We start from the raw sequence: 23864 nt of genomic DNA on the forward strand, positions 1-23864 counted from the left end.
ACCGGCCGACTCCGACTGGCCGACTCTGACCGCCCGACTTACTGCCGGAGGGCCCGACCGCCCGACCGACCGCCGGAGGGCCCGACCGCCCGATTTACCGCCGGAGGGCCCGACCGCGCGACCGACCGCCGGAGGGCCCGACCGCCCAACTTACTGCCGGAGGGCCCGACCGCCCGACCGACCGCCGGAGGGCCCGACCGCCCGATTTACCGCCGGAGGGCCCGACCGCGCGACCGACCGCCGGAGGGCCCGACCGCCCGACTTACTGCCGGAGGGCCCGACCGCCCGACCGACCGCCGGAGGGCCCGACCGCGCGACCGACCGCCTGACTTACTGCCGGAGGGCCCGACCGCCCGACTATCGGAGGACCCGACCGGCTGGCAGCCTGACCGACTAACCAACAGCCCGACGGACGACTCTGACTGGCCGATCGTAGGTCGGGCGACAGGCCGACGGACGCCATCAGCGGCTAACTGCGGCCATTCCACGGTCCATTCCCGACCGACTAAACCCAGAGGTCCGGTAGCCGACCCACAGGAAGCTCGCCGACCGACGGAGGAACCCGACGCCACTCTGCTGGCTGCCGACCTAGGGTCGGCTGACTCCTCCAACCGCCGTACGACCGCCAGACGTTGTCAGCTCTGACACGGACATGCGGCACAGTTACCTAGGGGCATTGTCCCGTCGAGAGCCGGATCAACCCTGGTGATTAGACGGCTACACGGCGACATGACATTTTCACGGCGGCTCTGACAGTCTACAGTGAGTTGACAGTTCCTCACTTGTCCGCGCCATTAATGATGGCGCCATACCGTGCTCCACTATATATACCGGGGAAGGCAACAGTGCAAAAGATCGATCCGCCCGTCTCTCCCACTTACGCAGGCTCGCTCCTCCCCCTCTCTCTCTCTCTCTCTCTTTCTCAGAGCTCTCTGTCTGCATTTCACTGTTGCCCAGTCACCTCTCTGACTTGACCGTCGGAGGGTCCCCGCCGGAGCCGCCTCCGGTCAGTGCGGACTTCCTTTTGCAGGTGCACGCTCCCCGGCGATCGGACGACGAGGCGATTGGCCGCAACAGTAATGATCTTAAATATTAACACATTAAGGTTCACATCCTGGATTACTTATTGTGTGATCAATGGCGTTTAAACCCCTCTGATCCAATATTCCAAGCCACATGATAGATGTTCTTTAATCTCAAAATATTTTTCACTATTTGATCATATCAAAAGTCGTTGTCCATGATTGAGATTACCGGAACATCCAAATGTATGAAATTCAAATAAAATTTAAATTTATTTTACATCATTTTTATGCATATAAAAAATTTTGTGTATCGTGATGGGTTGGACATGGAGTTTGAAAGTGGCAGCTGATCCTCTGATCCTCGGTGATGCTGGAGTGACGTATTCATCCATTGAATTTATTCATATGGTGAGAAAGAGACCGTCCATTTATCCAAATTTGACTTCGAATCAAATATTTTTCAGTAAAAATTTAGATCCTATAGTCACGTCCAGAAAAGATAGTTACGTTAGATCGTCCACCCCTGATTCTTATTTTTATATCAAAAAAAAATTATTAATATAATTGACATAAAAATGATTGAGAGTAAAAAGAGACATATATTTTATTAGAGAAAAACTTCTGATCAGACGTTATATTTTTTTTTATAATATTTAAAAAAATATCATGAAATATCGTATATATTTTAAAAATATTTATCAAAAAATAGATTATCAAAAAATAAATTATCACATAATTATTTATTATTTGATAGACATCTAAAAATATATATAATATCTTACGATTTTTTTTTTGAGTGCCGCCGGGGATACCGTTGCTATAATCCTCCGTATGGATAAACTTTATGCAGCCACCTCTCCTCTCCTCTGTTTTAGTCCCTAAAGATGAACAGGATGGCAGCTTCCTGCCCTGCTCCATTTCAAGGAGAAGCTGGTTGGAAAGCAGGACAAGCACCGAAAGAAACCGGCCAAGTACAAAAAGAGTCGGAACCATCGCATTGTCCAAAATGCAAAGATCTGGCCCAAATAAAACAAGAGAATGCGACCCACAAGTGGGACCAAAAACGAGAGACTCAGACACCAGAGGGTTATTTTTTGCAGCCGGCAAATGCGTTTGAAATCTCCTCAAACCTCGAGCTTCTACGTCAGCACGCTACTGTCACTTCCCAGCCATAATGAGACGATGGGAATTCCCGTCCCTTTCAGCACCAACAGATCGTACAGAGACTACACAATCCCATTCCGGCCGCTCTCATTTCCTCATCTTCTTCAATCACCACTTCATCCACAACGATTTGAGATAACCCAGCCTCCCTTCACCTTGAACATAAGCTTTAGATGTAGCAGCCACCCCTGGCAATTTGACGTAAGAAAACACAAAGAATGAAGGAGTTGCCAATCCTGACATTGTTGCACTTTAAAAGTAGTAGAAGTACTACTGGGGAATTCCGATTGAACAAAAAGCAAGTGTAGGTTAACTAACTAATTATAGTGGTGGTGAGGATATGTTTGGATAATTCGGTAATATTAACCCGGATTTTTAGTTGAATTCATGGACCGAGCTGTCCATTTGGAGAGAGGATTCAATCGAAACAAACTTGTTAGTAGGATTCAATGGAAAAACTTGTTAATACCTTTTGTTTCATTTTAATATGAATTTGATTATGGTGCTTCAAAAGATAGTTTAATCTTTTTATGATTGATTTATTTTTGACCATCAATTTAAAGATTGATGATTTGAATTTCTCCATCATCAATCAATTGTAGCATCATATGTGCATGACTGATACGATAAATACCTCAAAAATTAAAATTAAATTGAATATTTTTTTGTTTGTCCCTAAAAGCCTTCTAGCCAGGTAGCACGAGCATGGGGCGGTGACCTGCGGAAAAGAAGAAAAAAAGATCAGGGAAAGGCCTGCAGTGGAGAAGAAGAAGAAGAGGATGGGAGGCAACCTATGGCGGAGAAAAAGAGGTGAGCAGGGGGGGTGGGAGGGGGTGAAGACAGCACGATCGCAAAAGGTGGGGAGGGCGGGTCTATGGTGGAGAAAAAGAAAGGGGTGGGGGGGAGGGGACGTGGGCCGAAAAGAAGAAAAAGGATGGCGTAGTCGCAGGAGGGAGAGCAACTTGCAATGGGGAAGAAGAGGGAGGGAAGCGGCACAATCGCAAAAGAGGGGAGATGGCGGTCTACAGCGAAGAAGAGGAGGAAGGTCTCCGATGGAGAAGAAGAAAGCGGAGGGATGGGGGCGGCACGAGGATCCGAGGAAGTGTGAGGACACGAGTGTCGGTGGAGGAAAGGTGGTGTTGGAGAGAGGAGAGGGAAGAGTGGGATGGGGTGGCACGAGTGTCAGGGGCGGGGAGAAAATCATTGGAGAGGCGAGAGGTGGGCGGGCAGCGGCGAGAAAAAATGAAGAAGATGGAGATAGATGAAAATAATAAAATATTATTTTTTTTAAAAAATAATAAAATATAAAAATAATAGTATAATATTTTAAATATTTTTTATAATAAAATTATATTAAAAAAATATCGTAGTAAAATTTTTTTAATATACATATTGCCTATCCCATGCTTATTTCTTAGTTTAGTTATAAAGTATATAATTAGGCACTAAATTTTCAACTGTACATCACAGTAGCACACATGGGATTTGGGGGAAAAAGAATCATAAAAGCGACCTTCAAAATATATGTATCCATCTACCAAACATGGCCACCAACTTAAATAACCAATATGATCAATGTAAATGGCGGCATGGAACTTTTACCTTTGTATACCTACCAAATTTAGTTATAGATCCATAGATCATCAGAACATCTTTATCAATGTTTGATTTGAGACTACGAGAACCCTTTTTTTCCTGTGGAAATGAGCTCGTGTTTTGGGATTATCTCTTTTCCTCTTGCGGAAAAAAATAATTGCTTCAGTCGTGCGACGAGAACGAAGGGGTATTTTCGTTTTTCAGTAGCAAATCTGGGGTTATTTCGGTATTTCGGTTGGTAGTAAAGAAGGCTCTCCACTCTCCAAGCGCTTTCCATTTGGGAATCTCCCTCCGTTTCCTTTCTCTACAAATCGCTTTTTGTCCGAGCCCCCTCACTCCCTACATTCGTTTCCTTTTTCAAATGTATAAATTTTAGGCTAGGTTACGGATTTTTGGAGGCGCTTCTTTGCACCAGAATTGGTAAAGTTGTGGTGCATGAAATCGCTGCTGCTGTAGAAATTTCCCATCTTTCCCTCCCCCTTTCCGAAGTTTGTCTTTCAAATTGCCGGTATGCTTCCCTCTCTTTCTTTTTTGATCCTCTTATCTTGTATTCATGGACGAAATCTCACCTTTTCACTCATCATGCTGTGTTTTGATGTGTTTGGTGTTTCATGTAAAATTTTATGGGTTTCTTAGCTTCTTTTTGGGCTTTTGAATTTCTGTGATGTGAAAATTTGATTTTGCGTTGGATTTAGGGGTTTTTATGCTCTTGAATTGCATTTTATGAAGTTGTTTTGGCTCTTTTTTATGAATTGTTCTTCTTATTGTGGTGGGCTGTTGATTTATTGACGTAGCTTCTTATATGAGTGTAGACCCTGTGTCAATGGTTCAACCTTTATCTTTTAGAAAGGGTAACAAGCATGAAAATGATATTTTAATTGCTTGATATATGACTATAATTTGTTTTGGTGTTAGAGGAATAATCTTGCATTATGATATATGGAAGGTGTTGTATTATGATGTTAAAGTTTATGCTTTGGTTTCCTAGAGAGATTGCATCATGTTGAAGTTAGCCTCCGCTTTGATCTAAATGGTGTCACAGGTAGTACAGCAAACAGGTGGACATTTCACCTTGTTGTGCTGTATACGTTGGTAATTTACTTGAGAATAGGTACTATCAGATGCAGAATTTACTAATTAACTTTCTGATAAAATTTTCTTTTGAGTTAGATTCTGGAAAATGCATCCTTCGCCATAAGCTAAAGAATGAACAGTCACACATAGAAATACATATTTTTGTGAATAACTTTAAACTAATTTATGAGAAGAATGATATTGTGCCCGTCAATGTCATTGCATTCCACATCAATTTCTAGCCAAGACCAATTCAGGGCTGTTCTATGTACATATCCATAATGTAGTTCTCGAAAGATACTGATCTCATGTTTGCTTGCTTTCCGCCAATATGATTTTGATCCCAAGGGAATTTCAATAATCATCTATATTAAGTGAATTAATTCCTGCATATGTTGAGTACCAACTATTTAATCGTTTTCCCTCTCCCATGGTAACTCTTGAATACTTTTTCCCTTTAATAGTTATTATCTACTTTTTGGGGGAAATCATCTTGCTGTTAGATATTGCAATCATGATCATCAGACCTTGTCCAGATTACTGTTTTCTACTTCATGAACAATAATTTTCCATTTGTTCCTACAAAGGGCTCGAGTTTTAGTGCAGGCTTATTCAAATCCTTTGAACCAGAGTATAATTGTTGGCTTTGGTCTCCCTCCCCTTTCTTAAAGAACCGTCAAGACAAGTTTGAGCACCTCTCCTTACCAAGTTATCTGATCTCCCTAGATCTTCATTTGACGTGTCAATACCTTTCTAGTTAGTTCTGTATCACTTTGTGATGTGTCCAGGCCTAAATAACTATCTTGTATAGGTAAGAATAAAGGTTGGAGCACAGAAAAAGAGAGAAAAAAAAAAAAAGAAATCTTTGAAATCTGATTGATAAGAAAATCGCCACAATCAGATCACAAAGGGGTAGAACGCCACACTCAAGAAAAGAAGAATGTGAGTGATAAGTTCTAGGATTTATAACTCGTCACTAACACACAGGGGTTAGATAAGAGAAATCAGCAACACTCATTTTCACTCATTGAAATCTGAATTGAATACATAGGTCGCCTCCTTTTATATAGATAAGAGAGGGAACATAAGACATTCAGTAAATGGAAGGAAATAACAGAATTTGACTATCATAGAAATGATGGTGGTTATATCTTGCTACAAAGAAAATAATAGTGGCCGTATCTTGCTACTATGGAAATGATGGTGGCTGGAGATCATGGTGAATTAGGAAGAATAGAATAACTTTGGCTGCATCTTGCTACTATGGAAATGATGGTGGCTGGAGATCATGGTGAATTAGGAAGAACAAAACAACCTTGATTGCGTCTTGCTATTATGGAAATGATGGTGGCTGGAGATCATGGTAAATTAGAAAGAACAAAACAAGCTTCTAAACTCGGTCTTTTTTTCAAGCAATAATTTCTTTTAAATTTCTGCCAAATCTGATTCGCACCACATCATGCTTCTATGCACGTGAGCAAAATCATCAATTTGGCTCTTGGATCCATATATGGCATGTGATCATCTCTTTCTTCATAATGGTGCACATCATTTCTCCCTTGTTGAGTAGGATTTGCCCTCAAATCCAAGTCTTCCTCATCATCCAAACTATCCTCCAAGTAAGGAGAAAGATCTCGAACATTGAATGTAGCGGACACATTGTAGTCACCAGGCAATTCAATCTTGTAAGCATTGTCATTCACTTTCTCAACAACTCAGAATGGACTATCAGCACGCGGCATGAGCTTAGATTTTCTTTGGTTTGAAAATCGTTCTTTGCGAAGATGTATCCAAACAAGATCACCTGGAGCCAAGCGAACTTGTTTTCTTCCTCTGTTGGCTGCCTTCTTATAAGCCGCATTCTTCCTCTCAATCTGCTCCTTGATGCTCTTATGCATGGACTTAACCAACTCAGCTTTCTTCTTCCCATCCATACAAACTCTTTCGCTGATTGGAAGTGGTGCCAAATCAAATGGAGTGATAGGATTAAACCCATAAACCACTTCAAAAGGAGAATGCTTAGTAGTGCTATGAATACTACGATTGTAAGCAAACTCAACATAAGCCAAACACTCATCCCAATTCTTCATATTCTTGTTAACAACAGTGCGAAGCAAAGAAGAGAGGGTACGATTTACCACTTCGGTCTGACCATCGGTTTGCGGGTGGCAAGTCGTGCTGAAGAGCAATCTAGTACCAAGCTTCTTCCACAAGGTCTTCCAAAAGTAACTCAAGAACTTAACATCTCGATTAGACACAATGCTCTTTGGTACACCATGCAGACGTACTATTTCTTTGAAAAATAATTCTGCAATATGTGAATCATCATCGGTTCTGTGGCATGGCACGAAATGAGACATTTTTGAGAATCGATCCACAACCACCAAAATCAAATCCTTCCCCCTTTGTGTTCTTGGCAGCCCAAGCACAAAATCCATACTCAAATCTACCCATGGTTGATCTGGTACAGGTAGCGACATATACAACCCTTGTGAAGTCTCTTTGCTCTTCGCCTTCTTACAGGTAACGCACCTCTCAATGACGTGATGCACATCACGAATCATAGCTGGCCAACAAAAGTGCTCTTTCACCATCTCCAATGTTTTCTTCTCTCCAAAATGACCCGCCAATCCGCCACCATGAGCTTCTCTCACCAAAAGCTCTCGAATAGAACTGTTAGGAATGCACAGCCGACCTGACTTAAACAAGTATCCGTCATGCCTGTAATAGCCATTTACAGATCCTTTCTCGCACTCTTCATAAATATTTGCAAATTTTGGATCGTCCTTGTATCGATCTATAATCAACTCAAATTTCATTAGTTTAACATTAAGCAATGAAATCAAAGCATACCTCCTGGAAAGTGCATCAGCCACGATATTGACATTTCTTTTTTTGTATTTGATCACATAAGGAAAGGTTTCCAAGAATTCCATCCACTTGGCATGTCTACGATTCAGTTTGCTTTGTCCTTTCAAGTGCTTCAAGGACTCATGATCAGTATGGATGACGAACTCTTTTGGCAATAAATAATGTTGCCAAGTCTCCAAAGCCCGAATCAGAGCGTAGAACTCCTTGTCATAGACAGAGTGGCTCAAGCTTGCACCATTCAACTTCTCACTGAAATATACTATGGGACGCCCTTCTTGCATCAGAACAGCTCCAATGCCCACACCGGAGGCATCACATTCTACCTCAAAAGTCTTGAAAAAGTCGGGTAGAGCTAGAATGGGTGCTGAACTCAACTTCTCCTTGATCAACTCGAAGCTCCTTTGGGCTGCTTTAGTCCATTTGAATTCTCCTCCTTTCTTGATGCATTCAGTGATAGGAGCAAGAATAGTGCTGAAGTTCCTCACAAACCTCCGATAAAAGGATGTTAGGCCATGAAAACTCCTCACTTCAGATACATTAGTAGGAACAGGCCACTCCTTGATCGCTTTCATCTTTTCCTCATCAACTTCCACTCCATGTTGTGACACAACATAGCCAAGAAAGACTATGCGATCCTGACAAAAATGACACTTTTTGAGGTTGCCATATAGCTTCTCTTGTCGCAGAACCTCAAAAACACCCCTGAGGTGCTCCATATGCTCTCCTGATTTCTGCTAAAAATTAGAATATCATCAAAATATACAACCACAAAATCACCAATAAACTTACGCAGCACATGATTCATCAATCTCATGAATGTGCTAGGTGCGTTGGACAAGCCAAATGGCATGACCGTCCATTCATACAATCCGAACTTGGTCTTGAATGCGGTCTTCCATTCATCACCTTCCTTCATGCGAATCTGATGGTATCCGCTCCTAAGATCTATTTTTGAGAAGACCTTAGCTCCATGCAACTCATCAAGCATATCATCCAGTCGCGGGATTGGATAGCGATATTTTATTGTGATCTTGTTTATCGCCCTACTATCCACGCACATCCGCATAGATCCATCCTTCTTTGGTACCAACAGAGCTGGTACTGAACATGGGCTCATAGACTCCCTCACATAACCCTTCTCCAAAAGATCCGTAACTTGCCGCTGCAACTCCTTGGCCTCCTCGGGATTGCATCTATAGGCTGGTCTATTTGGTAGGGCAAACCCTGGAATGAGATCAATCTGATGCTCGATCCCTCTGATTGGTGGCAATCCTTTTGGTAATTCTTCCGGGAACACATCTGTAAATTCCTCCAAGATCTCCTTCATTTGCGGTGGAAGGGAGACTTCTTCACTGGGAACCTGCTTAGCTACAAGAACAAAAATAATTTCATGGTTAGTCAAAACTCGCTTCACTTCCCCCTTGTTGGCAAATAGGTTCTCTTTCTTGCCCTTTTCAATCACAAGCTGATCCTTCTGGACCTGTTGCGGGCTAAGTGGTGCCAACACTATGTTCTTCCCATTCTTGGCAAATGAATAGGTATTTTTGAAGCCGTCATGAATAGCCCTTCGATCGTACTGCCAAGGCCTTCCCAAAAGAAGATGGCTGGCTTTCATAGGAACCACATCACAAACAACCTCATCTTTGTAGGACTTGCCAATAGAGAAAGGTACTACAACCTGCTTTGTGACCTTCACATCACCATCGTCAGTAAGCCATTGCAATCTATAGGGACGGAGATGCTTTATAGTCACCAAATTAAGTTTTCTACCAAAATAGTAGAAGCCACATTGGTACAGCTACCTCCATCAATGATAACACCACATACGTTATCATGGATAGTGCACCTGGTATGGAAGATATTTTCGCGCTGCTCATCATCCACTTTGGCTTGTAGGTTCAGGTTGCAACGAATAACCAACAGCTCTCCTTCATCTGCAAACTCCACATAATCTTCTTTTACCTCTTCCAAAATAGCCTCATCTTCACTTTCAATTTCTTCTTGTGACTCCCAAATAAATATCACCCTCTTGTTTGGACATTCAGAGGCTATATGACCGTAACCAAGACACTTGAAACACTTGATATCTCGACTTCGTCTGGGAGGTTGTGAATTTCCCACCTCTTTTTCTTTGGCCGCATCTGTGACTTGCTTGCAAGAATCATCTTTTTCTACTTGTTTTGGCACCGCCTTAGGGACGGACCATGGTGATAAGGAAGATGAGTTGGTAGTCTTACTTGGCTTACTTGCACCACGCTTGCGCTGTCTCTCCACCGTAACAGCAAGTTTGATCACATCGTCAAGGAATACATAAGATTGCAACTCCACCGTATCAGCAATTTCCTTATTCAAGCCTCCTAAGAACCTTGCAATGGTCTGTTCTTGAGATTCTCGCAAATCGCATCTCATCATCAGCATCTCAAATTCTTTGACATAATCCTCAACACACATCCCCTCTTGTCTCAAGCTTTGTAACTTGATGTACAGCTCCTGCTTATAATATTGAGGGACAAATCGCTTCTCCATGATCCGCTTCATAAGCCTCCAGTTCCGGATCTCTTCTTCTCCATCCCTCCTACGCTGAGCTTTTACATTCTCCCACCAAAGATTAGCATAATCAGTGAATTCAAGGGCAGCAAGTTTATATTTTTTTACCTCAGAATAGTCTTGACATTTAAAGACTTTCTCCACACGTTGCACCCATTCCAGATATTCTTCGGGTGAGCTGGTTCTTTTAAAGGATGGGATCCTCATCTTAATATTGTCTCCCAAACTCCTTTGCTGCCGCCTTTGCCATGGGTGTTCCTCCACACCATCATCATCTCCGGGTTCGTCATACTCCTCTTCATCATTACGATCAATTCGTCGTGGTGCTGGATGGCCATGCCGCTGTGATGGTGGGGGAAGTGTTGCCAACCGCTCAAACGCTTGTGTTAGGCGATTGAGTTGCTCCATCATCTTTTCTTGACGTCGCTGGAGCCCCATAATCTGAGCTTGTTCCAGACTCATGCCTCTAGGAATGACAGGGGCCTCGTCTCCTCCAGACATGATTTGGATGTCAAACACTCCCTCAGGCTCTGATATCAAACTAATGTATTCAGGCCTAAATAACTATCTTGTATAGGTAAGAATAAATGTTGGAGCACAGAAAAAGAGAGAGAAAGAAAAAAGAAACCTTTGAAATCTGATTGATAAGAAAATCGCCACAATCAGATCACAAAGGGGTAGAACGCCACACTCAAGAAAAGAAGAATGTGAGTGATAAGTTCTAAGGTTTATAACTCGTCACTAACACACAGGGGTTAGATAAGAGAAATCAGCAACGCTCATTTTCACTCATTGAAATCTGAATTGAATACATAGGTCGCCTCGCTTTATATAGATAAGAGAGGGAACATAAGACATTCAGTAAATGGAAGAAAATAACAGAATTTGACTATCATAGAAATGATGGTGGCTATATCTTGTTACAAAGGAAATAATAGTGGCCGTATCTTGCTACTATGGAAATGATGGTGGCTGGAGATCATGGTGAATTAGGAAGAACAGAATAACTTTGGCTGCATCTTGCTACTATGGAAATGATGGTGGCTGAAGATCATGGTGAATTAGGAAGAACAAAACAATCTTGATTGTGTCTTGCTATTATGGAAATGATGGTGGCTGGAGATCATGGTAAATTAGGAAGAACAAAACAAGCTTCTAAACTCGATCCTTTTTTCAAGCAATAATTTCTTTTAAATTCCTGCCAAATCTGATTCGCACCACATCATGCTTCTACGCACGTGAGCAAAATCATCAATTTGGCTCTTGGATCCATATATGGCATGTGATCATCTCTTTCTTCATGATGGTGCACATCACTTTGTCTGCAACTCGTGCAATTCCAATCCCTTGTCATGTACTTGTAGCACTCTCCTTTGCTGCACTAAAAATTCATCTCAACATTTCCATTGTTGCGCAATATTTAAATGATGCAACTTTGAGGGCCCTATTGCCCTTTATTTTTGTTAGGTTTGAATGATGAAATTCTTGTAGGTAGTTGAATGTATTTTCATAATTGTTTGTGTAAACAAGGTTCATTTAAGACTTGTGTCATGTTTGATTTTTTTTTTTTCAATGACTTCTCCAATAATTGGATTTCTTATGAATACATTTTGTTTGATTAATTCTTCTATATTATGGTTTGTGGACATGGCTATTTATAAATGCATACTTCCTCATACTTTCTATTGTTTCCTCCAAGGGGCAGCCTTTCTGGTGCATAGATGCAGTCTGGTTCTGAACCTGAACCTACAGAGACATATATGGTACTCTTGCCTCTCAACAGCATTTAGTTCCATTATACCTTATAATATTCAGAAAAATGATCTTGACATCCACAATTTTAGTGAGTCTTGAATGAGTCAGTGTTCCTTATTAGTTTATTAGTCATGGAATGGTTAAACTTTACAAATTAATGAAATATTTACGTAATTGATTGAAAACAAGGATCTCCAGCCAAATGAAAGCTGCTTCAGGTCAAGGATTCAAGTGCTGCCAGCATAATGTGTGCTGATTTTTTCAAGGACTTTTTGCCTTGGTGGTGAGCAGCATCAAATCATATTTATCTATGCCAAAATGGCATGGGTTGATACAGACCACGAGAGGTTGAGATCCTGTGACGAGCAGGAAATCGAAGCATGCATCTTTTTTTTTTTTTTTTTGCATGACATCTTAGTTGCTTTTCTATGCTCACTGGATCATATTATAATTTTAACAAGTATGTTTGGTCATTAGCTTTCCATCTATTAGTAAGACTTGTTCCTGTCCTCTGGCTTACAGATGCCTGGTGTTGGTCAGAACCCCCATATAGCATTTGTTCCAGCTGGTGGGGTTGATTATTTGGGTAATGAAGTGGCACCAGAATATATTTTTGATCAGGGTTTAAACTATCCAGCTGCCAACAATTATGGATATTATTGTACAGGTAAAATTTTTAACTTCTGTGTAAAGATGTCCTGCATTTAGATTAACACTATTCACAGAGTTAATAGGGGTCTTTCCAGCTTGTTAAGTGGAGGTGTACCATTCTGATGTGGTGCTTCGATAGGAATGTAGGGGTGCGGGGGTGGAGCCCCCGCGGTACGGACTCGATTCAATTTTGTTTATATCTCGATGTACCTGTTTTGGCGAGATATGTTGCCTTTGAGGCATGAATGCTTTTCTAGAATTTTTTGTTTTGTACTTTGTAATCTCCAATCTTGAAGATAGTGAAAAATCTCCATCTTTCTCCGCCCGTGATTTTTTTCCTTTGATTTAAAGGGTTTTCCACATAAATTCTGTGTTTGCATTGATTTTTGTTTTTTTCGATTTCTCCTTTATTGGCATCTTGCTACAACATTCTGTGATTTTTTTATGTCATCGACCTAAATAATTTTGAAAAGGATTGGGTGTCTCAGTTGCTTGACCAGTTTACTTCATAAAACAGGATTTGAGCTGCCTGGTGAATGGGGTGACCACCATAGGATTTTTGCATTAGATGGTCAGGATCTCCATTACTCGGTAAGGTTTAGTTTAAGTAAACTCTGATTAGAATAACTGATATATGCTTTTTTTTTATTTAGCACCAATTATCTTGTAATGTCTCTGCTCTTTGATCTTACAGGGTATGCAAACTGACAGTTTGCCATCTGTAGATAATCCACCTCGCTATGGATATGCACAGACACCTCACAATCAAGACAATCCTTACATGCCTGGATCTGTCGTAGGAATTGATGGCCCATTTGTGGGAAGCCAGCAGTATTTCAGCAGTCCATGCCAGATTCCTGTTTCTTCACCTGCTTATGTTCCGGTCCTTGTTCACCCTACTTCATATTTTGTGCCTGGTAGGTCTGCAGACCCTTTGTTATTCAGCACTGGTGCATCAATTGCTAGCAGACCTGTTAATGCCGGCGCAAAATCTTCACCTCTGCAAGCATCTATCAGTGCAGCTGTCTCTTCTCAAACAGCTGCCTCAGGGAGTCTAGCACCAGCATCTGAGCCTTACCAGCTGTCGCATTGGAATCGAACAACAAAGAAACCATTGGAAGGGCCACAACTTAATATACCACAAAGTAATCAGCCTTTATGGCAGGACTCCATGATGCGCGGTATTGCCTGTACTACAAATCAGGTATTATTACTACAATTTAAGATAGTTCTGGTTTTAGTTGGGGCAGAATTCCATTGAAGGTCCTTTGTGCAGTTGATTTTTCAAGGAACCTCTTTGGCCATTTTAAATGATTAATCAAGGGATTCAATTACTATATTTTACTGTGCCCTTGTCATTACGGTGTCATTGTTTTGTTTTCCTCTTTCTTCTTTGTGCATTTCCACATTATAGGTCCCCTTGGATTATATTGCTAAACCATTTTTACTATTTTCATTAGTTGCTGCACATTGTTTTTACTATACTGGGGTCATTGTTTTGTTTTCCTCTTTCTTCTTTGTGCATTTCCACATTATAGGTCCCCTTGGATTATATTGCTAAACCATTTTTACTATTTTCATTAGTTGCTGCACATTGTTTTTACTATACTGGGGCTTGTGTTTGAATATTATTGTTCACAGGGTGGTCCTTCTTCTGGTTTGATGCAAGGAACAGATCGCTTCTCACATGGAGTTGCTCTTGTTACTGGTCCCATCAAAGTTACTGCATCTAATGACTTCACAAATGCTGGACCCACTGTTCGTGGATGTGCCTCTGTGGATACATATGGACCAAGGTTCCATTTTAATGGGGTTGCAAACTATGAAAGTGGAAGCCCAAATGTATCGGTTGAGCAAAATAAGGGTCCTAGGATAAACAGGTCAAAAGGTCAGTGGATGTCAGCCGGTTCTGATGGAGCTGAACCAAGTAAAGTAAGTAGCAGTACTGCACAAGGAAACATCATGATTAATGCTGACCAATATAATAGGAATGACTTCACAGTTGATCCTCCCGATGCCAAGTTTTTTGTCATAAAATCTTATAGTGAAGATGACGTGCACAAGAGCATCAAGTATAATGTGTGGTCAAGCACTCCTAATGGAAACAAGAGGTTGGATGGTGCATATGAAGATGCACAGAGAATATCTGTCGGAAAGCCAGGAAAATGTCCTGTCTTTCTCTTCTTTTCTGTGAGTGATCCACATTTCCAGTTGGATGCCCTGTTTGAGGCACTTATTTCTGTTGATGAGTTATATGGTGATCCTTAACTGAAAAGAATTCTACTGCATGCAGGTTAATGCAAGTGGACAGTTTTGTGGTGTTGCTGAGATGATTGGACCTGTTGATTTCAAGAGGGACATGGATTTCTGGCAGCAAGATAAGTGGTCTGGGAGCCTGCCTGTGAGATGGCACATCATAAAGGATGTGCCAAACACTAGCTTTCGTCACATTCTTCTAGAGAACAATGAAAACAAGCCTGTAACTAATAGCAGAGATACCCAGGAGGTCTGTGACAAAACCTTCTTGCTTTACTGTTTGCTGCCTTTTTTCCAGCATTAAGTTCATGTTGGCCTAGCGTATGCATGTGAAAATTATTTTTGCATATTGAAGTGTTCCATTCTATTGCAATGTTAACCAGTTATAGAGTATGATAGTAGATGCCAGACACTTGGATAGTTTACGGCCATTGAATTCTCCAAACTCAATAATTAAGGATTCTGGACGTGCATTACATATGTAAATGGTTAATTTCGTGCAAATATTTGGATGTAGTTAAATGCTATATTGTTTTCTATTATACTAGCAGAGATAAATAGACTATAATCCATGTCGTGTATTACTGGTTAACCAAGAACATGGCTGAGTTTGTAAATGAGTGGACATGGCTTATTGGTGAAACTAATTTGTCAGTATGTTGAAATGCATGTGGACCTATGTTGAGACTTCAGGTTCCATTATGTGTTCTAAGTTTTTTGCAAGTGTTTTTTGTTTATTATTTTTTTCTAAAAATAATTAGATAGGGGCCTAGAGGTGACAAATGAATGAGGAAGACCTAAGTTATTTATGATTTGGTTTGTCGAATTTTGAATTCTTTGACAAGACTGTGAGCATTAGCGCACAAATATTTTGATGATTGTCCCTACTCTTGCATTTTAGCCAAGTGACGAACCAGAAGTCACATTTACCAAGTATAGCTTTTATTACACTTTTATACTTCGTCTTATCAGGGTATTGTGCATAGAGTTTCTCATGTGCAGGATTTAATTAGCGCTTTCTTTATTGATCAACCTGGTCTTCTTATAATTTAAACTTTCATCAGAAAGAGTTAAGCATCCTTCTTCCATTTTTGGATGGTGGAATGATGACGTTCTTGTTGCTTCTGTTTAGTTGTTGAAAGATTATTGGACAGGTGGTCTTTGTTTGGTGCTTGAGTTTCCATCTAGATTTTCGTTTCAAGTTCCTTGTTGGTTCTATTACATGGAGAGAGCTTGCAGTGAATTGTATATTTTTGTTATAATATTCTGTTCATTTCTCTCTCTTTTTTGTTTTTGCTTCTTCCTTTTTGCTTTATTATCAACAATTAACTTGTAGCACATCACCTAAACTGTGGTAACTCAGCTACTACATTAAGTCATTAACTGTAAAATGATAATCAGAAGTGAATGGTTTGCTACTACTTTCTGTTCGCTCATTTCTGATGCATCTGTTATGATTATGTTTAAAGTGGAATTCCTAGTTACTCCAATTTGCACTCATTATTTTGCCTCATTTATGTTCAGGTACCATATAACTCAGGCATGAATATGCTAAATATATTTAATAGTAGCCCTCTAAAGATGTCGATACTTGATGACTTTATGTTTTATGAGGAGCAACAGAAGGTGATGCATGAGAAAAAACACAGGCATCTTGGAAGAAGCTTCAGTGGTTCTCCTTATGTGCCTCTATTTGTTCCTGCAAGCAAAGCAGCTGGTACGGGTGAGCACTTCCTGAAAGCAGGTGAAAAGCAATCAGTTACAGATCAGTCTTCAAAAGTAGTCGATGAAGACCCTGGCAGCGCAGCTGGTCAGCCTTCAACAGCTAATGAGAGACAAACTGATGGTGTAGTTAATCGTCCTCCAAATGGAAAACAGCTAGGTATTGGAATCGATCAGCTTCGTCAAGCAGTTGGAAAACAGTCTTCGAAAGCCAATGGAAGATGTCTGAGCGATGCCTCCAATCAACATCTGGAGGCAGGCAGAACACAACCATGCAGTGCTGTTGGTCAGCCTTCAAAATCTGATGAAGAACGATTGAATACTACTGATGATCAACATGCGAATGTAGATGGAAGGCAATTAAGTGTTGCAGCTGATCAACCTCCAAAAGCTGATAGAAGAAAGAAAAGCTGTACAGTTCGTCTGCCTCCCAAGGAAGATGCGGCAAGGAGAGAAGTTGATCAGCTTTCACCAGCAGATGGTTCTACAAAGACCAAGGATGCTAAGAGTTCAGGTAAGTTAGGTCCTGGTAGCGGATGGTTAGCAGCAAAGCTGCGTTCCTCCAAATCATCTCATGACATCACCGGTGCTAAGCCTGATGAAGCAGGAGATACAAAGGGTGTGAATCCTGTATTGAAGATTGGGTTCCTCTCTACTGATCCAAGTAAAGGTGATTCTAGAAGCTCTAGGGTGGTGGCAGCCGAGGCCACTCTAACCGATGTCGTCAAAGTTGGTTCAGTGCAAATCAAGGTGAAGGGTTTTGGTGAATTGTCGTCCAGGCTTACAAGCGTAGGGACTGTTCCTATTGAACCTAAAGGACTAAAAGTTAATATGCAGGTATCCATAGCTGACGGTCATCCGCCAAACAAATGAAATTAAGGATTGCAGCAGCAGGCTAATTGTTGTCTGCTTTTATATCGTCTCAGTGGGTCATTTAACAGGGTTGTTAGTCAACTTGCAGAAGCTTGTCTTTCTTTGTTGGTCCTATTCACCCCACTAAATCCTAAAACTTTTGTGGAGATTATTTGCTGTTTGTTTACTGGTTTGCTAATTGCCCTGGGTGATTGGTGTTTCGGGAAAATGGAATAGAGTATTAGGCAATTGTTTTCAGCCAGAGCTGAAATTTTATTTTGGAAGCTTACAGGATGTGATATTTTCTCTTTTTCAGCTATCACTAGGTGAATATTGATACTAAATTGCTGAGTTATTTTTAGTCTACCTGGCATTTTCTTTCTCCTGCTATGGTCTTTAAACAACTTTGATGCAACAGTGAATCTGGTCATCAGGCACTTGTTTGAACGAGTTTGTGGATTTCCTTCCGGAGAAGGAACCACCAACCAAGAATTAAAGCCATAAATATGATGTTGGGGTGGTATGCTTGTAAATATTTTTTGATGGCGATGGGTCTTTTTGTGATGGCCGGTTAGTGGCACAAGCCCATGCTTGCTTTTATGATTAATGGTTAAATCTTTTGATTTTTAATCCTGCGGTCCATTGCCATCAAATGATTATTTTCATTGACAGTAATATCTATCTATTATTTTTTTTAATTTCTTGTGCTCCTTGCTTCATGTTGAATAATTACAAAGCTAGTCTAGTAAGCTGCGAATGATACAGGATTTTGAGTGCATCAAGGCGAAGGGTAGAGTTGCATAACAATTAACAAGCTATAAAAAAACAGCTTTGAGAAGAGTGATATAGAAGCCAATGTTTCCAAAGAATGATGCTATATAAATGTGATAAATCTCAACAAAATCATTAATAATCATCATAATGGCTGTTATTTTCTCAAACTAGCCTGGCTTACAACAGCCTTTTATCAGCAGAAAAGAATGATCGATGATGAAAATTTTATGATGCTCATAAAAATTTTGAATTTCAACATTATGATGGAATGGTGATCAAATGGCAGCAATTACTAATATTCGTGGAAAAGATAGCAGCAAGCTGATAGCCCTTGAACTTTGTTTCTCTATTTTATTTTTAAATTTCAGAAATAAATTTATGGGAGCTTTTATTTACTTATTTTTTTCCTATTAATTGTACTGTGATTTCATCAAAAATATTATTATCTATAAAAAAATTATAATCATGAATTATTAATTAAGATTTCTATGATGTTTGAGCATCCTAATCTTTTCGGTGCACGGCCTGTCACGCCCCGAACCCAACACCCGGGTCGGATACGTGATGGCCGCATACTCTTTAGAGCAAGCCCTAAAGAATATGCAAGGCCAAAATAAATCATTACAACCTTATCAACCATAATAATTTATTTCAACAATAATTCATAAAATCTTGCATAATTATAATTTAAATTTCTTCAATTTTCTGATAAGATACTATGACACTCTATTTATCCTTCTGCTCACCCGTAAATCCAGATCATAGCCAATCATAAGTCATCCTGTAACTCTGAGAAGAAAAAGAAAGATGAAGGGATGTGAGCTTTACAGCCCAGTAAGAATTCTCATATCACACTGATATAGTAATATAGTCTGAAAATAAGGATAAGCAATAAAATATAAAATCTCATGTTCAATGTCCAGAATAATGTAAATATTCATAAATTTTCTGTCTTGTCAAAATAGATGCATCATCATATGTTAGAAGGTGAAACCCCTTTTATTCAACAATTATTTCATGTCTTATCTTTCATTTCTCCTTTCATAATCACATAATTTTTAACCTTTTCTTTCTGGTTCTGGACTATCCAATTCTATACCTCAGTCATCATCCGGATCGAATCCATTTAAAAAGTCTTTCAAGACTGTCCCAGGATGAGCTCTTGGCTGGCTGTCCCACGTACCAAAGCCCGTGAGAGGCTGTCCCAGGCATAAGCTCCTGGCGGGCTGTCCCAGGCATGAGCTCCTTACCGGCTGATCCACCTGTAAGCCAGTGGGGGCTGTCCCAGGCATAAGCTCCTGGCGGGCTGTCCCAGGCATAAGCTCCTGGCGGGCTGTTCCACATGACAAGGCTAGTCCATACCATATATCTCTTTCTTTTCATTTAATCATTATGTGTTGATTTCATCAAATCAATTCTGTCTTGCATTATGATCAATTCAGATATGTCATATCCATATAATCATGCCATCAATTTCTGATACATATATATTGACATAACATACTCATGCTCAAAATCAAATAACAGTATCTCAGATATAATAAATTCATCGATCTCAAATCCGACAACGCAAAACCAATAATGCAAGACCAACAGTAAAATAGCATATATATAATAGTGATCATGTATAGGAATTCTTATCTTTACCGGTGACTGATCCAAGCACAGAAATCAATATTTTTTTTTTTTAACTTATGAATTTTTTTAACAAAATATTTCACTCGATATCATATGCAGACAATCATCTCTTCGTAACCCTGATTAAATAAAAATCACATATAGAGAAATTATCGATAATTGATCCTAATACACAAATCGAGGATCTCTCTTAGGATTAACCAAAATTAGGACTTATCTATGTAGCTGGATCCTCCAGTGATCCATAAGACTTCTAGAGAGAGAAAATTCATGAAGAGAGAAAAAATTTTAGAGAGAGAAAGTAGAGAGAGAAAGTGAAGAGAGAAATCTTCGTATCCTTCCGATGAGGCACTCATGATCGAGATCATCAGAGGTCCTATCAGAGTGACTCAATATGAATCAAGTGTTACAAATTTCGAATAGGATCAGCTGGGATCAGATCTATCGCACGAATTTCGGAGCAATCTCAAATCATCTTATTTTCATCTTCAAGTTTATTCTAGGGTTCATGATGCAATCAGAGAGGAAGAAAAGATCCTAGAGAGACAAAATCCGTAAAGAGAGAGAAAAGTCTAGAGAGAGAATCTAGAGAGAGAAAATATAGAGAGAGAAGGTAGAGAGAGGAGAGAGAAAAGAGAGAGAAAGGAGGGAAAAAGGAGAGAGAGGAAAATTCTCTCTCTTCTTCTTCTTCTTATTTTATTTTATTTTATTTTTCTCTTTCTCTTTTTCTTTTTTTTTTCTTTTTCTTTTTCCTTTTTTTTCTTTCTTTTCTTCTTCTTCTTCCTTCTTCTTTTCTTTTCCCGTGGATTTCTTTGGGCCGAAACAGGGGAAGAATTAGAGGGATGTTTGTCCATGGTCCGACGGACTGCGGTGGCATGGCTGGTGGTCGGCCAGCAGCAACCAACGGCGGTGGAGCTAGAGATGGCCGGCGATGAGGTTCGGCCGGTGGGAAAAATTAGAAAAATTGAAAAACAGGGGACCGCCCCTTTTTTCTTGAATTTCTCCGGTCATTGGCCGATCACCGGCGGCCATGACCTTCGGGAAACATAGGCAGAGAGGTGGGGGTCCAAACCTAGGGGTGCGGCACCATGGATAGCGGCGCTGGTGGCCGGAAAAGGGAGGGAAGAGTCCGGCCGAAATAGAGCAAAAATAGGGGTCATCTTATTCATGGATTTTCCGGCGATCCTGACGGCCGGCGAGGGTGCACGAAGCCGTGGAAAAGAGAGGAAAGAAGAGAGGAAGGAGAAGATGGGTTTACCTCCGACTCCGGTGAGGTCTCCGACGAGTATTTGAGATGAACACGATGAGGACATCCGCGGCTTCAACGAAAAAATTCGAGAAAAATAAAAGAAAAATCCGGTGCTCGTCGTGACCAACCTTAGAGGGAAGGAGAGGGGGTTTTATAGGGTGTAGGGGAGGTTGAATCCGAGGCGGATTCAACCTCTCCACCGGTGATTTGGGTGGAAGAAGACTCCCAGCGGGAGTCTTCTTCATTCTCTTTTTTTTTTTTTTTGTAATGCTTTGGGCTTTTTAGGCTGATTTGGGCCGGGGTATTACATTATCCCCCCTTCAAATAATTTCATCCTCGAAATTAAGTTATGCTGTTCTAGATACCTATTTCAAAGTATACATTCTTTATGTCATTCTCAAGCTTACAATAATGTCTTATATATTATTTATTTCTCATGATCTTGTTATAACAAAAATTATTTGAAACTTCAAATTCATCTCCTCTTATTGATTTCTCAACTTTTTGAAGAACTATAACATTTTGGACTTGTATTAATATACCACCGTTATTTGTCTAATACATTCCACTCAAATTCATAATTATCTCAGGCTACCCTTGATAGAAAATAACTAAAGGTCAAACATCGGTCACTCTTCACAATCATCGATTTCTTTCTTCTCTTGACCTTCCAACAAATTTTATATATAGGAAATCTCATCTTAAGGAAACCTCAATCTTCTATATCAGTCCAAGTAACAATATTAGATAAATAAAATATGAGATCTATGTCAGGACATTCTAAGTTTGAACTAATATCAGAACTATCAAGCTATTAATAAACTTGAGATATCTAGAATTTCTTGGCATTATCTACAATGAAGCAACCTACTGACAAGATTATCCGGCTATGATCAGATTAGATCAAAATTTATAGTATCCTTTCATTATCAATAAAATCCTTCCTTATTTGCAACTAATATATTTCATCATAATATCTTTTGATTTTAAAGATTAATATTTCTAATCAATTTAATCCATCACGCTTTTGCTGCACACTCTGATCTTAATTTATCAATTATATAAGTCTATCAAAGATAAAAATATCCTCATATGTTAGATCAATCCAGGATACATCTAACCTTCAAATTTCATATAAGACTTAGGGCAAAATTTTAAATTTCTTTATCTTTACTACCTTTGGGTATAGCATATAAAAATTAAATCTTGATCCACTTTCTATGTTTGAAATCATTGCATAAGTTTCATCACTCTTCAAGAATCTAACATATCTAGAATCAATTGGAGTTAACCTTAGATTTATCTTACAATCATTTAGATAATTTCTAAATTAATCTTCCTTTTTAAAAGAATTAATTCTAACTTGACAAACTAGAAGAACTCAAGCCAGCATCCTTAAGTAGAATCAACTTGATTATTTCTTATAGAACTCCCTTCATTACAATCCTTAATATTAATCAATAAATCTATACAAAATCTTGTCCCTTGTATAAGTCATTCAAAATTTAACATTAGCAAGATGTCTTAATTTAATTTAAAAATCCGAACTTCGACTTGAATAATTAATACACTTCACTATCTTCAATAATCACAAAAAAAAAAAAAATCTAATCCAAAGATAGTAATATGAATTATTAAAAAATTTCATCATAACCTGTATATCATTCTCTGACACAATAAATTTTTTTCTTTAATTTAACAATAATATCAAAATACTTTTGAACCACTTAGAAAAGTAAGCTTTTGACTTGAAATTCAATGCAACTTGAAAGATCAAGGAATCATATTCAGAATATGATATTTTGAGTAACCAAAGATTTCACCAAAATGTGTATCTCATATTCTCATAATAAAATTTAAGTATATTTTTCATCTAAGATTGAGTTTCATATATGACCTTTTATAGGTTCAGTGTTCAAAAATATTTCTCTCTCATATGATGTAATTTCTTCTTAGACCATACCCTAATTAACTTTCTTTTGATAAGTCCAAAATTCATAATGCTCAGTCAATTATCATCGAAATTAGAAAAAGTATCATTATCTTCGATCATATAAGTTTTATATTCCAAAATCATCTAGTATACTCAACATAACTTATCAATACCTCCCACTTCATTTCAAGATCAACTCTTTCATACTTAGGTCAACCTTACTAATTGAAATCTAAGATATAACTTGTCAATTTTATTATAGACATCATATACCACTTATACATAAAGTTTCATCATAGTATTTATTGATTCAAATTCCAAATATTGATTCATTTCTTTTATGTCAATCATATCCTTATGATCATAACCTAGGTTTAAATATCACTAAAGTCATAATTTCAAATAATTATAATCTTAAGCTTAAATACCGCTTAAATCATATTCTCTAATGATCATAACCTAAATTGTAATATCATTCTATCACATCCTTAATGATTATAACCTCAGACTCTAATATTATCTATCATACTCTATTGATTATAATCTCAAAGTTTTGATATCACTTATATGACAATCCCTAGTGACCTTAGACTTGGGCCCTAGTACTGTTCTATCATATCCTAATCACTTGTATCATTGTCTCCAAATGAACATAACCTAAGCTCTAAGCTCAGATGTCACTCTGTCACATCCTACTGATCTTACATAAAGTTTTAATATCTCTTTATAATCTCTAGTGATCTTAAACTTAAGCTCT

General features: G+C 39.3%; 1 protein-coding gene across 8 annotated transcripts; it reads left to right on the top strand.

Moving 5' to 3' along the window:
• Window positions 1-3912: 3912 nt before the first annotated feature.
• Window positions 3913-17771, top strand: LOC105057303 (YTH domain-containing protein ECT4). 8 transcript variants are annotated; one of them, XM_073248708.1, is made up of 9 exons: window positions 3914-4293; window positions 11983-12040; window positions 12555-12699; window positions 13201-13274; window positions 13378-13600; window positions 13706-13887; window positions 14325-14873; window positions 14977-15189; window positions 16464-17771. In XM_073248708.1, exons 2-9 carry the CDS (start codon window positions 11999-12001, stop codon window positions 17532-17534), a joined length of 2499 nt encoding a protein of 832 aa, XP_073104809.1. In that variant the 5' UTR covers window positions 3914-4293; window positions 11983-11998; the 3' UTR covers window positions 17535-17771. The 8 variants fall into 8 exon arrangements, with proteins under 8 accessions (XP_019710194.1, XP_073104809.1, XP_010938183.1 ...); XM_019854635.3 differs by having other exon boundaries at window positions 3913-4293; window positions 11977-12040; window positions 13378-13887; XM_010939881.4 differs by having other exon boundaries at window positions 13378-13887.
• Window positions 17772-23864: the final 6093 nt, after the last annotated feature.

This window comes from Elaeis guineensis, chromosome 14 (assembly GCF_000442705.2).
Source record: "Elaeis guineensis isolate ETL-2024a chromosome 14, EG11, whole genome shotgun sequence".
Classification (NCBI taxonomy): Eukaryota; Viridiplantae; Streptophyta; class Magnoliopsida; order Arecales; family Arecaceae; genus Elaeis; species Elaeis guineensis.